At 38.3% G+C, this 16024-nt stretch overlaps 1 protein-coding gene across 1 annotated transcript in view; it reads left to right on the top strand.

Moving 5' to 3' along the window:
- The window catches only part of pip4k2c.S (phosphatidylinositol-5-phosphate 4-kinase, type II, gamma S homeolog), a 29410-nt gene extending 14499 nt beyond the window's left edge, over positions 1–14911 (top strand). Inside the window, 8 exon segments of the mRNA NM_001095295.1 lie at positions 353–449; positions 6126–6272; positions 7136–7282; positions 9517–9555; positions 10668–10781; positions 12310–12559; positions 13707–13810; positions 14790–14911. Coding sequence (NP_001088764.1) covers positions 353–449; positions 6126–6272; positions 7136–7282; positions 9517–9555; positions 10668–10781; positions 12310–12559; positions 13707–13810; positions 14790–14870 — 979 coding nt within the window. The 3' untranslated portion in view covers positions 14871–14911.
- The last annotated feature ends 1113 nt before the right edge of the window (positions 14912–16024 follow it).

Genomic DNA, 16024 nt, shown 5'->3' on the forward strand with positions numbered 1-16024 from the left:
CATATATGCATTAATGAGTGTGATCAAGGGCAATACCATTTTTATTAGAATGCCAAGCCATTGATAAAACTTTCCAAATGTCCATTGCGTATCCTTTTGAAGGACTTCGCCATTAACCTGGAAACTGTTTTGACAAGCCAAGCGTACCTCCACCTAAGGAAAAGTTATTCCTTAAGAAAATTTATGGGTATGATTTATTAAATGTGTACTGCAGTATAATAAGATGGTCTTGAAATCACTGCAGCTTGGTTAAGAGAGGGGTTGATCAGCGTCGGACTGGGGGCCCGTGGCCTCCGGGGCTGCTGCCTCACTCACTAAATACTTAATAGCATTGTATCAATTCTTTTTACAGGGAAAACCTACCCAGTCATTTCAAATTCAAAGACTACTGTCCTCAGGTTTTCAGAAATTTGCGTGAGCGATTTGGAATTGATGACCAGGACTTCCAGGTAAGACTTTTCCTATTTTAGGGAAAAAAAAACTTTTTAAACGTGGGAGGAAAAAAAACAACACTGTTAATATGTATTCGGTGTTTCAGACTTGTAAAAGGGACCACTGTGAAAAGCAACTTTCTAGCTTAACAAATGCGATATTTGCTATCTGATGTCCTCATGGTACATGTGGCACTTTATTCACCTGAACAGCACTTGATTTTGTCTCTAGCAATTCCTTTTGCATTCAATGTAATGATGTTTCTGTGCCTGTGAATTCTATGAGCATAGAATCAAATCCCTAGCCTAGTGCAAGCAGTAATTATAAATGTTAAATATTCCATATACTAAGACATACTGAAACATCACTGCAGTAAAACGTTTTGCTGTTTTTTCAGGTTTAGATCAACCCAAAAAAGTTCTATATTTCTGAATATGTTTCCCAGTCCCCTTGCTTTATTTAATTGCTTGATGTATGCCCCTTTCAAATGAGTAGGGTTTTTCTAACGGTGTACTGGTTTTAAAGTATGACTTTCCTTCAAATCTCTGTACGTGTGACTCAAATTTCAAATTGGGGTAATTTATAATGGTGTGGGTTATTTGACAGTTTTTTTTTATTAAAAAAAATGTCATTACCATTCTGCTCTCTCATCTGCTTCCCACTCCCCTTGTACTTGCTCATTTATTCTGCCATTATCTTGTATAATCGAGGTCTGTAGAACATGCTCAGCACCTTATCTGAGGGTGACGTGTCTTGGCAAATGGCATATTGAGATCATTGCTCAAAAATAAGTAGGTTCTTAGCTAGGATTTAGATTAAGTTTTAGCCATTACTGTAGTAATTCTCTAAGTACTTAATATTCATGGTACTTTATAAAGTTCAAGTTATTATACATAAAATCCTCTTAATACAAGCAATCTCCTTATCAAGCCATAAAATGCCTTTTACTTGCCAGTGGTCCTGTTGTGAAAGTAATGCTTGAGAATGCTTTCTAATGTTTTTTTTTATATTCTGGTTAATCGTTGTACAGAATTGGAATTCCTACTTAAAACCTAAATATAAAATATAAGAACATATTGCTCTAACACTGATTTTAAATGCTTAATGGATAGTCAATACCCCATGTGTTAAAATTACGCAGAACAAGGTATTTTCCTTATTGATACAGAACAAAGAGACAGTGTGAGACCTAGAAATCAGCAGCAAAGACCGTAATTACCGTATATACTCGTGTATAAGCCGACCCGTGTATAAGCCGAGGTACCTAATTTACCTAAGAAAACTGGAAAAATTTATTGACTCGTGTATAAGCCTAGGGGCTGATTGAAAATCAATCTGTACCTGCACCCACTGAATAACAATGAAAGGTAGGCCTGCCCACAGTTTAAAAAAAAAAAATTGTAAGCACACCAGTCACAGTAAAATAACTTATAACTCAACCAGGGGCAGAGAGATGGAAAGATGCAGCAACTACATACGAGGCTCCTTCTGCGGCCCCAACAGTGTGCAGGACACATGTAAATGTTTACAGTCCGCAGCAAGAGCTTTGAAATTCCTCTGCTTATTTTGGTCACAAACTCTTCTAGGAGAATATGGCCTGGATGGGGGAAGGGGGTCCAATAATCCCATTATTATAAATAAGCCCCTGTTTAGCAGTTGGTGCTGCCATGCTGGTTCCTGTAGGGAGAATATAATCCATATAGAATACAGGGTTAGCAGTGGGTGCTGGGAAATAACACAACACTTTATACAAAAGGGCCCTGGTCCCCACACCCCATTTTGTGAGCCTATGAATATCAATGAAGTGAGGAGTTACTAATGACACACCCAGGTGCTGAAAGTAGGGGTTATTTTCTTTCAAATACCGTATATACTCCGTATATACGCCAATCCCTCACCGGATCCCTCACCTCCCTCTCCCATAGCGCATCAGGACTCTGTGACTGACTGTCACGATCGCCGCCCGGAGCAGGTCCAGGAGCTCCGGGCGGCGCGTCCTTCCCTGCCGGCGTCGCTCCCAAAATGGCGGCGCCCATGGCCGCCACGTGGGTGCCGGCGCTGCTACCCACGTGGCGGCCATGGGCGCCGCCATTTTGGGAGCGACGCCGGCAGGGAAGGACGCGCCGCCCGGAGCTCCTGGACCTGCTCCGGGCGGTGATCGTGACAGTCAGTCACAGAGTCCTGATGCGCTATGGGAGAGGGAGGTGAGGGATCCGGTGAGGGATTGGCGTATATACGGAGTATATATGGGAGAGGGAGGTGAGGGATCCGGTGAGGGATTGGCGTATGACCCGCGTATAAGCCGAGGTCGAGTTTTTCAGCACATTTTGGGTGCTGAAAAACTCGGCTTATACGCGAGTATATACGGTAATTTATTTTGAAACTTGATGGTCTGCATAGCTAATGTGATGTGTGTTTATTGTACATGGACATTTTTTAGATGGTGGGGTCCTTAAAGGAATTATTCAGTATAAAAATAAAAACTAGGTAAATACATTGTATGTGCAAAATTATGTGCAAAATAAAAAATGTTTCTAATATAGTTAGGCAAAAATGTAATGTATAAAGGCTGGAGTGACTGGAAGTTTAACATAACCGAATAGAACACTACTCCCTGCCTTGCATCTCTCTTGGGGGCAAATTTACTTGAGGGTGAAGTGGTTAACGCTAGTGTGTATTCTCTAGCGATAACGCCCGCAGGGACATCGCCAGTTTACTAACGGGCGCAGGCGTCCCTTCGTTAGTGAAAGAGACAGACGCTAGCGTTTATTCGCAGTCTATTGCCAGGCGAATTCTCGCTCTGGGGAATGGACGTAACTGTGCAAATTCAGTAAAATGCGGATTTTACTGTGTTACCTCTTTCGCCAGACTTGTCTTCGCCAGCTCAGACCAGGCGAAGTGCACTACAGTGCATAGATCTTCCTCAATCCAAAAAACACTGGCCTTTTTTGAGTGATAGCCTAAAAAAGTCCATAAAATCTTTTGGGTAACTGGGTTCCCCCATACATTTCAGACTATACAGTGAGTTCATGTGTAGGGCTTAATAACTACTCTTATTTTCTTTAAGGTTCCCTGAAATTGTCTTAAGTAATGTATTTGCTGCAACAGATACGTCCATTCTACTTTAAATTTCCCACCGTATGCAAATTAACCTGAGCGCAAGACTATTTGCGGTAGGCAGAAATCGCATTGCCGAAGTGACACTAGCAAAACATTGTCAGCATTCGGTGCCCACAACGAAAATCCAAATTCCAGTGAATTAGCGTTGTCTGGGCGAATTTTTGCCTGGCGAAGTGTAGCGATGGCTGCGAAGTGGTCACTGGTGAATTGTTGCCCTTGAGTAAATCTGCCTCCTGGTTTTCACTGATTGGTTATCAGGCAGTTACCAATCAATGTCTTGAGGGAGGGCCACACGGGTCATAACTGTTTGCTTTTAAATTTGAGCTGCTTGCTAAGGATCAATTGCAAACTCACTGAACAGTTATGTCCCATGTGGCCTTCCTTATAGTGACTGATTAACTCAGAGTTAGAGAGCTGAAAAGCAGGAAGTTGTGTTCTGGCTATTATGTTAGTCATCCGTCACTCCAGCCTTTATACATTGCATTTTCGGCCAACTAACTATATTAGAAACCTTTTTTTATTTTGCACAGCACTATTTATTTACCCAGTTTTTAAATTTACACTGAACTGTTCCTTTAATTAAGAACTGCTTAGACGTGCAGATATGAGTGTTTCCGATTGATGCAACGCTCTGCCAGTGGACAAAGTTATGTATAACAGACTAGATTTTGGTTTCAGGGCTAAAATCCATATGGGACTTGTCATGACTGTGATGCACAAAGTGATTCAGCAGTCTAGTGATAATGATGAATAAAAAGCACCAAGTCTGTGGCTAATGTCATGCATAGAAAATATTGCCTGATTGCTTCTCTATGTAATTAGTGGATTTTTTCAGTAAAAAGTGGCATTAAATTTGTGCATATCTTATAAAATAATTTCGGAACATACTTTGAATGTGTTCATGCCAGAGATACCAAGGTGCAGTGTAATTCATTCAAGTTAAAGGAACAGAAACACCAACAAATTTGTGTTTTAAAGGAATAACAATATAATGTCCTGTTGCTCTACACTGGTAAAATTGGTGTGTTTGCTTCAGAAACTATACTATAATTTATGTAAACAAGCTGCTGTGTAGCTATGGAGGCAGCCATTCAAGTACAGGAAACTTAATAGATACGTTTCTGAAGAATCCCATTGCATACTAAAGAGCTTATCTGTTATCGGCTGTGTATTCTGTGCCTTTTCTACTTTTTAAGCTTTGAATGGCTGCCTCCATGGCTACACAGCAACATGTTTATATAAACTATAGTAGAGTTTGTGAAACACAGCAGTGCAACAGTACTTTACATTTTCGTTACTTTAAAACACTTTCGTTATTTGTTGTTACTGTTCCTTTAAACATTGTTTTAGGTGTTCAAAGGCCTGCACTGAGCAACAGGCGCAAAGTATTTACATTAAAAGAATATCACTCAGTATCAGGCAAATGAACTGGGTGCCAAAGAGCAGCCGTTTCCATTCGCCTGAAAATAGGATAAAAAGTAAAGAGGATATGAAAATCAGGTTTATTTGAGCAGGCAGAGTGAAGTCCATATCAGTGAGGGCAAATTAGCAGCTGCTATAAAACTAGAGAGAACTTATTATCTGGCGTTATAAATAGTAGCACACGTCTCAGGAAAGTAATGTTATCTTCTTGTCTGTCATTAACAATACACTGTATCTTCACTACTGCATGCTAAAATCCTCTCATATCCTGCAACAATTATAATCTATTATTAATGATCACATCAGGTGAAAGGGAAGCTAACTAAATGTGCAGTACATATATGAGTATTTTGTAACATTCACTAAGGTGTATCTCTCTTCTGTGTATGGGTGTACAGTAGCGATCCCCAACCTTTTTAGCCCCAGGGACCAGTTTAAAGCCCTAATTCTTTTCAAGGACGGGGGCGGCAACTGTGCGCAACAGTTAAATTTCGCTCACGCTGCATCAAATTCAGACGCGCAGCGTCAAATTTTGTGCAATGCGCATTAAAATTTAGTTCGATTTCGTGAGCTTTGCATCAAATTCGGACGCGCCGTGTCCAATTTGGACTCTGCTCAGCCGGCCAGTTCAAGTATGTCTGTGGCCCAGGGGTTGGGGACCCCTGGTGTACAGGAATAAGGCAGGCCATTAGGGAAACCTTGTGACTTACCTGGTCTTCCCTTACCCATTCTTCTATTCTCAAGATCTGGCCCAGGCCATTTTTTGGTTTGACGTTGAAGGCCCTGCTTTACATAAAACTTTATGGATCCTCAGATGAAGAAGGCAAGGTTCTGGCACATGCCAACTTCTCATTAGAGAAGCTGCAAGCTCTATATACAGTTAAAGACGACAAGACAATATGTTTACTCTGATCTCTTGGTTGACGCTATTATAGAAAAAAATTAATTTAAAGTGGACCTAGGCCAATAGAAGGCTTGCACTCCTCACCTAGGAAATTGGTTGCTACTATCAGAAGGGTGAAGCATGCACTCAATAATACAAAGCTCATTATTTGTTTTCATGGGGCAAATGTTAGAATCTCTGTTTCCAGCCAAACCAGTTTAAGATGGATATGGAGGAATTACTCCTGATGTAGATATATTTTTTCCAGGTGTCACTGACAAGGAGTTCCCCATACTGTGAAAGTGAAGGCCATGATGGACGCTTTCTTCTCTCCTATGATAAAACATTGGTCATTAAAGAGATTTCTAGTGAGGATGTTGCAGATATGCACATTATTCTCTCTCATTATCACCAGGTAAGTATGTTTAAGCATGGCAAGAATATAGCTGAATATGTTGTATATGAGCCCTTTCAACTGCTCCTTGCTTGAAGCCTCACCAGTTACTGTCACAATACCAGAAAAATACTTTATTTAACTACACCTGGGGTTTTCTGGATAATGGATCTTTCTGTAATTTGGATATTCATACCTTAAGTCTACTAGAAAATGATGTAATCGTTAAATAAACCCAATAGGCTGTTTTTGCCTCCAATAAGGATTGATTATATCTTAGTTTGAATCAATTACAAGGTACAGTTTTATTATTACAGAGAAAAAGGAAAGCTTTTTTTTAAAAAAAATTTGGGTTATTAGAGTATAATGGAGTCTATGTGAAACAGCCTTTCCGTAATTCGGAGCTTTCTGGATAACTGGTTTCCGGGTAACGGATCCCATACCTTTACTTTATTTCTCCAATAACGTTTTTGTGTGCCTAGTATCTGTGATCCGTATGTACATGTGTACTTTTTTTACTTGGATTTTGCTGTCCTCCCATGACCCATAGGTTTCATTATAATAAACGAGTACTTCTTGTTTCATAGTGGCATGTTGATTTCTTTAAAATAAGCCTATCTCATGTCATCCCCAGGACCCATTTTCTTTAAAACCAAATGTTTTCAGCAGTAAAGGGGATCAGGTTGCCGCATTCATTCATTCATTCATTCAAATTAGAAGGAACCAAACTTAACACAGTAACTGCTCTCCACTGAAAATGTACCGGTTATAGTAGGGATAGTATTTAATTTACTTTTAATTTAGGTGCAGCACAATATTTATAATTTGCAATAATGAATATCTTTGAAGGAACATTCCTGATGTGATTTCTCTTGTTTTGTCAGCATATAGTGAAATGTCATGAAAGCACTCTGCTGCCTCAGTTTTTGGGGATGTACCGTTTGAGCGTGGACAATGAAGATTCTTATATAATAGTCATGAGGAATATGTTTAGTCACAGACTGACTGTTCATCGCAAGTATGATTTAAAGGTGAATATTGATTGTATAATCAAGGGATCCATAACCTTTTGGTCAGAACCACAAATTTGGTGCAGTTTATGGTGGGTTCCTATGGTGCTCATTATTAATTAAAATTTCCTGCTGCAATGGAGCATGAAATTCAAATAAGATTCATAAATCATTCTAAAACGAAGTAATAACCGATTTCCCAGACCTAATCTGGGTCTCCACAAAAGAATATAAAAATCCCTTGTGTGTTGTTATATGTCTGAGATGTCTTTAAATACATGTGTGATTATAGCAGTGTTTGCAGTCAATGATCAGGAGGAAATGGTATATGTGAATATATATAAATTGGGGCGCATATTGTTGTAACGGCTCAAAGGCAATGCCTGCAGCCAATGGCTTTAGATGTTTTTTTTTTTTTTAAATGTTAATGGGGTTGTTTACCTTTGAAATAACTTTAGTATGATGTACAGAGTGATATTCTGAGACAACTTGCACTTGTTTTTTTATTATTATTTAAGCTTTTTGAGTTATTTACATTTTTATTCAGCAGCTCTTCAATTTGCATTGTAAGCAATCTGGTAGCTAGGGTCCAAATTACTCTGCCATGTATTAATTTGAATAAGAGACTGGAATATGAATAGGAGAGGCCTGAATAGAAAGATGAGGAATAAAAAGTAGCGATAACAAAACATTTGTAGCCTTACAGAGCATTTGTTTTTTTAGAAGGGGTCAGCAACGCCCATTTGAAAACTGCAAAGAGTCCAAAGAAAAAGTCAAATAACTATAAAAAAAATAATGAAAACCAATTGAAAAGTTGCTTAGAATTGGCCATTCTATTACATAAAAGTTACCTTAAAGGTGAACCACCTGGTTCACAATCATTTTCATGCTTGCCATTCATTAGAATGACAAGCTGTAAGGCGTTGTGAGAGGTCGAGGGATTGATTCTTCAATCCCTATTGCACCTTGCAATAAGAGGTAGAGGGATGCATTTTATTCGCAACTGTTCTTCTCTGAGGGCAGCGGCAGGGAAACTGCCCTGTGTGTCAATGGCCTAAAGGCTCTTACTCCAAGAAAAATAACATTCATACCAGAACTGCTCTTGAGGGACTGCAGTAGTCACACCATTTATTGCAAAATGAGCCTCCATTGAAGTTATGTTAAGAATACATATTTCTAAGAAAGGTTAAACCATGACTATGCATTGTTGTCTTCAGTCATTTCACATGCATGATTCACATTTACTTTGGGCTTTTTCATATAGAAGGTGTCAGAAGCCCGTGTAAATCAGCAGGCATCGTATTGTTGAAGATCTCAAAGATGACCCAGTAGCTCCCCATCTTCCTTTTTCTGCTGATTCCCTGCACATTCTCTGTGCTGCTGTAACTTACTGAGCTTAGGGACCCACTCACAATATACTGTATAGAACAGAAATGTCACAATATAGACTGTTTAGTAATGAATTAACATTCACTTTACACACACCTCAGAAACCAGTACAATTAGGGGCCTATTTATCATGCTGTTTAAAACATTGGAGACCAACCAATCAGATCTTCGCTTTTGTTTTCTAGCTTGTAGGTGGCTGTTAAAATCCAATTGCTGATTCGTTGCTATGGGCATGTTTTTCTCCAGTGTTTACACAGCAAGATAAATAGGCCCCTCAGTGATAGAATTTAATTAATTGTATTAATTAATTTAATTAACATAATTTAAGGCCTGTAGCATCAGTGACTGAAAAAGCTAATTTTCTTCTTGATGATTTGCAATGACCCCTATGACTTCTCAACAGCCGCTCCAAACCGCATGCGAGTGTCACTTAAACAATCCAACATGGTGAGCTCCTGCGCACAACTTTGAAGGCCTGAATCATTACTGCTATAGAAGTGCTGAATCTTTAGGTCGGAGCAATAAGCTCAGTGTATAAAATAAGGCATTTCTAGCCATATTTGTTTTTAGGATTAAGTTCTCCTTTAAATACCACTACCAGAAGTACTAAGAAGTACTAAGCAGAAACAGAAGAACACAAACTTGCAGTTTCCCATAAATAAGTATTTGTAAGTTGCCACTTCAGAACAGCCCCTTGTATATGTACATATGCCAATCCTTGAATACTCTAGTACTGAATAAATCTACTTTATATAAAATGTACATATGCCAATCCATGAATAATCTAGTACTGAGCGAATCTACTTTATATTAAATGGAACTGAAGGCCGTTATGTTCTGCTTTACATTTTTCTTTTTATTTCCAGGGTTCTCTGGTATCCCGGGAAGCTAGTGATAAAGAAAAGGTATAATCAGCTTTTGTTTTTCTCTATGTATTCCTGTTGTGAATTTTAAATGTAATTGCACTGATTTGCATAGTGTAATTTTGTCTTGTACTTGGTTCTCACTTTGGCGCCTGTAGCATGTGATCTATTTTGCCATAAAATGTAATAACAATGGCAAGTAAATATTCAGAGAAATGTTAATATTTCTAGTTTTCCTTTTTTCCCTGTAGAATCTATTTAATGTAATGTATTTAATGAATATGAACTAGAGGAGCCCATTTAAATTTTATGGCAGTTCCATTTTCATGGTTACTTCTCTCCCACAGCTCACTAGCGTAACTAATGAGGAATGAGAAGGGGGGGCTTCCTTTGTAGGGGAACCCGTTGGTGACTTATGATGCAACGCTATTAAAGGTCGAATTTCGAATTCATGTGAGATTTTTAAACTGTATTAAAGTCGAATAATCTCAAAATTCGACTGGGGGGTTATTTATTTAAAAAAAATCAAATATCTAAACCTCGGACTAATTTTACCGACTTGAAAACTCGAATCGAATTAGACTAAACTTGATTCAAGTTTTTTCTCTGAAAAAAACTCGAATATCAGGAAGCCTGGACCTCTCCCATTGACTTATACATGAACTCTGCAGGTTTTTGGTGGCGAATAGTCGAATTCAAGTTCTTAAAGTGCCAGGGTATGATAAATCTCTAAATTTGAATTAAAACTCAAGTCAAGTTTGTATAATTCACAGTTGGAATTTGAGTGTATAGACCATAAAAAGAATTTGAGAATTCAAGTTTGAATTTTCAATTTGACCCTTAATAATTCTGCCTCAAAAAGTAACTGTGGTTTTTGCGCACCACCAGTGACCTGGGATTTTGTTTGGGACAAGGGGTGGCGACCAAAGAAAAAATGTTGGGGGTCTGGGCCCCCCACAAAAGTTACACCACAGCCACAGCTATTATTGCATAAGTGCAATACAGCTGTGCAACCCACTGCCATCAAAACGACCTAAAGATTTTTTTGATTTGGTATTGGTTGTAAAATGGAACATATCACTGGATTATTTCTGGATAGATTTCGCTTTATTTTCCCTTTAATTTATTTTTCTTTTTTTTTTTCTTTTTTTTAGGTTAAAGAATTGCCAACTTTGAAAGATATGGATTTTTTAAACAAGAGCCAGAAAGTATATGTGGATGAAGAGCAAAAGAGAAACTTTATGGAGAAGCTAAAGCGTGATGTAGATGTATGTCATTATTGCTTACAAATAAAACCCTCACTAAATAACTTCATAAACCTATTATCTCTGCAAACTGCATTCAGAAGTCAGAAGTTCTATATATGACCGTGTCCTTCACCTGCGGAAATAGGACAGATTTTACTGAATTCTATAGGACTTTGATGTGGGATCGCTAGCTAGAAACCATGCGACCCTGGACAAGTCAAAATCTCCTGATGTCCCAGTGCACCTTTAATGTCTCCATGGGAGAAAAGCACCATATACAAATCGTTTCCCTTTCTATATGTACTGCAAAGAGTCCTACCAGCTTCTGTAAAGATCTTTCTATTACAGCGTGTGGGGAGAGAGATGAGCAAATTGTTAGTCATTTAGTGCAAAGCCTTCACTGCTGTGCTATGTGCTTTCTTCCACATCATCTCATTTGGCCTTAGGTGGACTGGTTTATAAATGCTTTCTAATTTATGCTCAGATATTACTTTGTATTTATATGTATACAGGTTTGGGACCTGTTTTCCAGAATGTTCGGGACCTGGGCCTTTCTGGATAACAGATTTTTCTGTAATTTGGCTCTTCATATCTTAACTCTACTAAAAAAACATGTAAACATTAAATATACCCAATACGCTGGTTCTGTTTCCAGTAATGATTAATGATATATTAGTTTGGATCATGTACATGGCACTGTTTCATTATTACAGAGAAAGTGAATGTGAATAAAATGGAGTCTATGGGAGACGTAATTAATTATAAATGGCTCCTATAAACGGCTCTTAGTGATGACTCACTAAAACTTGTGTATTATAATAAATAAAGCACCACTTGTTGGAAAATATGAGGATATCAGAAGTAACCTCGGAGTTCCATGACCTACAGACCCATGCTTTTATATTGTCACAATAAGGGGTACTTTATTCACTATATAATACACAAAAGCCATGAATATCTAGTAAATTTTATCCTTATAAACGTTGCGTTCTGATGTAATTTCTGTCACATGTGTCACTGAAACTTGTGTATTATAATAAATAAAGTACCCCCAGTTGCAAAATATGAGGATATTAGAAGTTACCTTGGAGTTCCATGTCCTGTATAAAAACACTCGGCCTAAGTCATTGTTCATATAAAACTCCTTGGTAACTTATAATGTTCTTATAATTTACAAGAGGGGGTACTTTATTCACTATATATAATTGTTATATTTTTGTTGAGTGCCTATATTTTGAATTTGTAATTTTTCACCAGGTGTCTCCTCCCCAAACAAGGGGAGTGGACACCTGAAACCAGAATTTGTCACTTTTAATTTGAATATTCTTTCTTTTATTTGTTATGTTCTTCATATCAGGGTTTGGGCAGTCTGTAAGAACTGTTAACATAGGTACAAGGAATTACCTGTCCTATTTGTTGGTTTCATGATATTGTCTGTTAAGTTTCTAATGTGAGCTGTTTTGGTAGCTTAGCATAAAGTGCTTTGTTTTTTAAATTTTGAATTTTTTTAAAAATATTGCACTTGGAAACTTTTTTTTTTTTTCTCTAGTTTCTAGTACAGTTAAAACTCATGGATTATAGTCTGCTGCTAGGAATCCATGAAGTTTTCCGGGCTGAGCAAGAAGAGGAGGAGGAATTGGAAGAAGACAATGCTGAAAATGAATGTTCTCCGCATGTGAATGTTGGATCTTATGGGACATCTCCTGAAGGTATTGCTGGATACCTGAATTCTCATAAACCATTGGGCCCTGGGGAATTTGAGCCCATCATCGATGTATATGCCATCAAGAGCTCTGACAGTAAGTATTCTACAAGGCTGGATTTTCGTTTAAACTGGTTGTTCACCTGTGAGTTAACTTTAAGTATGATGTAGTCATATTTTGAGACAATTTGCAATTGGTTTTCATTTTGTATTATGTGTGGTTTGTGAGTTATTTAGCTTTTTTTATGCAGCAGCTCTCCAGTTTGCAGTTTCAGCAATCTGGTTGCTAGGGTGCACAATTTCCTACCAAACATGCACTGATTTGAATAAAACACTGGAATATGAATAGGAGAGGGACTGATTATCAATTCGAGTAGAAAAGTAACAATAACAATACATTTGTAGCTTTAAAGACCATTTGCTTTTTAGATGGGGTCAGTGACTCCCATTTGAAAGCTGCAAGAGTCAGAAGTAGAAGGTAAATAATTCAAACACTATAAATAATGAAGACTAATTGAAAAGTTGCTTAGAATTGGCCACTCTAGAACATACTAAAAGTTAAAGGGATTCTGTTGTGATTTTTATGGTGTGGTTTTTATTTCTAAATTATATAGACATAAGCAACAGGAATCCATGTATAGCAGCAAAAGGGGTTTGCCTCTGATTAGGGGCACCATTTGCCATACTGCTCAAACCAGCTGATTTTATGTAACAAAGAATTGTGGGACTTGTAGTCCCTTTGCTTCATGAACAGCTTGACCCATCCTCTTTTAAAAGTTCATTTCTGCAGTGTTCATCAGTTTTTTTAAGAATAATTCAGTCACCACCAGTAATGTAATGCATCTATTCTGCATAGAGGACAAGAAGAAGTAAGAATGGAAGTTTTGGCCAGTTGATAAAGTAGATAAACTGCAAGTCCCATAATCCATGGCTACATTAAAATAGTTTGGGAGAAGGGATGGTTATTGTGAGTCAGGTGTTTCGTGAGAAGAATCGTGTATGTTAATTTAATAATGTTGCATAAAACCATTATTTGGTGCCCAAAAGTTCAAGATAAGTTCAGTGGAGTGTTTTAAAAGGCATGTACAGGTATGCGACCTGTTATTCAGAATGCTCAGAATCTGGGGTTTTCCGGATAATGTATCTTTCTGTAATTTATTATATCTTAGTTTGGATCAAGTACAAGGTACTGTTTTACTGCTTTAGTAATTTATTATGGTCTAATTCTGTTTTGTAACATTCAGATGCTCCCCAGAAGGAAGTTTATTTTATGGGCTTGATTGACATTCTCACACATTATGATGCCAAGAAGAAAGCAGCGCATGCAGCAAAAACTGTGAAGCATGGGGTAATTACTTTTTTATATCTTGTATGTTTAAGTGTTTCAATTGCAGTGAGCCATTTATTTGAACATAAATATAACAGCCACAGTCTTGGCATGTAATTCTAGATGTATTTAAAGGGGAACTATAACAAAAATGAAAATTCAATAGACTCTTCTTCATACTGAAATAAGAAGCTTTCTAAATACAATCAATTAAATATTCTGCATTGTTTCTGAAATAATGAAGCTTATGTTCACTATCCCTCTCTCAGCATCTTTTCCTCTTTATTCTGTCTTTTTGCAAGAGTTGGGTGTCGGATATCCATTGACGGTTAGATCCAATATATCTTATAGGGGGCTTCCTTTCCTAGCAGATGTATTAGAGCTCAATCAAAAAACTGATTCCAGTAAAAACAAAATCTAACAAAATAACTGCCTTTTGCACATTCTGCATTTAGAGAGATACAGTATGATATCTGGTGATTTTAATAGAGTGAGCTCAAATACATAATAGAGTGAGCTCTAATACATCTTCTAGGCAAAAGGAGCCCCCTATAAGATATATTTGATCGAACTGTCAATGATTATCTGACACCCAACTCCTGCATGAAGAGAGAATGAAGAGAAACAGATGCTGATGAGGCATAGTGAAGATAAACTTGATTATTTCAGAAATGCTACAGAATTTTTAATGATTATATTTAGAAAACTTCTTATTTCAGTATGCTGAAGCTTATATGAATAAAGGCCAAATCCCTCATTAATGCTGTTGCTAAATAAGGGCTATTACACACTGGCATTCTTACCTGTGTCAGCTGCAGGGCAATGCAGAAGTTAACACAGCCTGAACAAGTTTGTACTCCTTCTGCCATAGGGAAGCTTTAGCGGTGCAATGCATGTAAGATCCACATGAAAGAAATGCCGTGTGTAAGACCCCTAATACAGGTTTATTGGTAATATATGTTGTAGCAATATACCTTAACAAGCCTATTTTGTTTTCTAGGCTGGAGCAGAGATTTCCACAGTGCATCCTGACCAGTATGGAAAAAGATTCCTGGAGTTTGTCACAAATATCTTTGCCTAATTCATCAACAGACACAACTGAAATAACAGAGCATAAAACAACGAGAGCCTGTTGTTTCCTCTCATTTCTATAATCCAACATTAAGGCAGGACACAGAATTTTCTCTATATAAATGTATTTACAAACACTATTAGCGCACTCACTGGTTAGCATTGGTTGCTTCTTCATAATACCAATCACTGTACAATTACATTACAGCAGGGGTGTCCAAACTTTTTGAAACAAAGGCCAGATTTGGTGAGGTGAAAATGTGTGGGGGCGAACCATTCAGCCTCACATTTGAGCACTTTGAACCATTAACATCATTGCGTCACCATTAAGGAATCTCGTAGCCGTAGCAGTAATATTTGGGCACATTAGTGAAATGATCTGCCACTTGGTCAATACTGCTGCCTGTGTGCTGAAGGTGTTGGCAATAGACACATTCTGCCACGTAGTGATGTGCCACTCACGTATACTTCTTCAGGGCTGAAGGTGTCAACAGACGTACTGACATGCCAGTAAACTAAAGAAGTATGTGAGAGCGGCTCGTCACTATGTGCCAGTACGTGTCTATTACTAACACCTTCAGCACACAGGCAGCAGTATAGACCAAGTGGCAGATCATTTACCTAATGTGCCCAAATATTACGGCTACGCGATTCTTGATCACGCTGTGCTGGCAAGGCCGCATTATTATTAATTTCATGACGGAGGCCGAGGGCCAGTGTAAATTTGAAAAAGGGCCGCAATTGGCCCCCCAGGACGGATTTTGGACATGCCTGCATTACAGGGATTTAGTATAGGCACAGGAATGTGGATTAACGGACAAGGAAAGGCTTTCAACACTGGAGGATGCCAGTGTTAGGCACCCCCAAGTGATTGTAGTGACTTACCTGAAACCCCGCGCCTGTGCTCCTTGTCAACAGAAAACTGCACCGGGCTGGGGTTATAGCAGTGAGCACCACAGAGCGATCTTCCTCCGTCTTGCTCCTTCACGTGGCTGCGCTTGCAGAGTAGAACGAAAAGCCAAACTTTAACTAAAAAGTCGGCTATTTCGTTCAACTGCGCATGCGTTTGTCCCGGGAAATTTAAAGACAGAAGAAGACGTATGTGGATCGCTCTGTGGTGCTCACTGCTATAACCCTGGGCTGGTGCAGTTTTCTGCTGATAGG

The sequence above is a fragment of the Xenopus laevis genome, chromosome 2S (genome assembly GCF_017654675.1).
Source record: "Xenopus laevis strain J_2021 chromosome 2S, Xenopus_laevis_v10.1, whole genome shotgun sequence".
NCBI lineage: Eukaryota > Metazoa > Chordata > Amphibia > Anura > Pipidae > Xenopus > Xenopus laevis.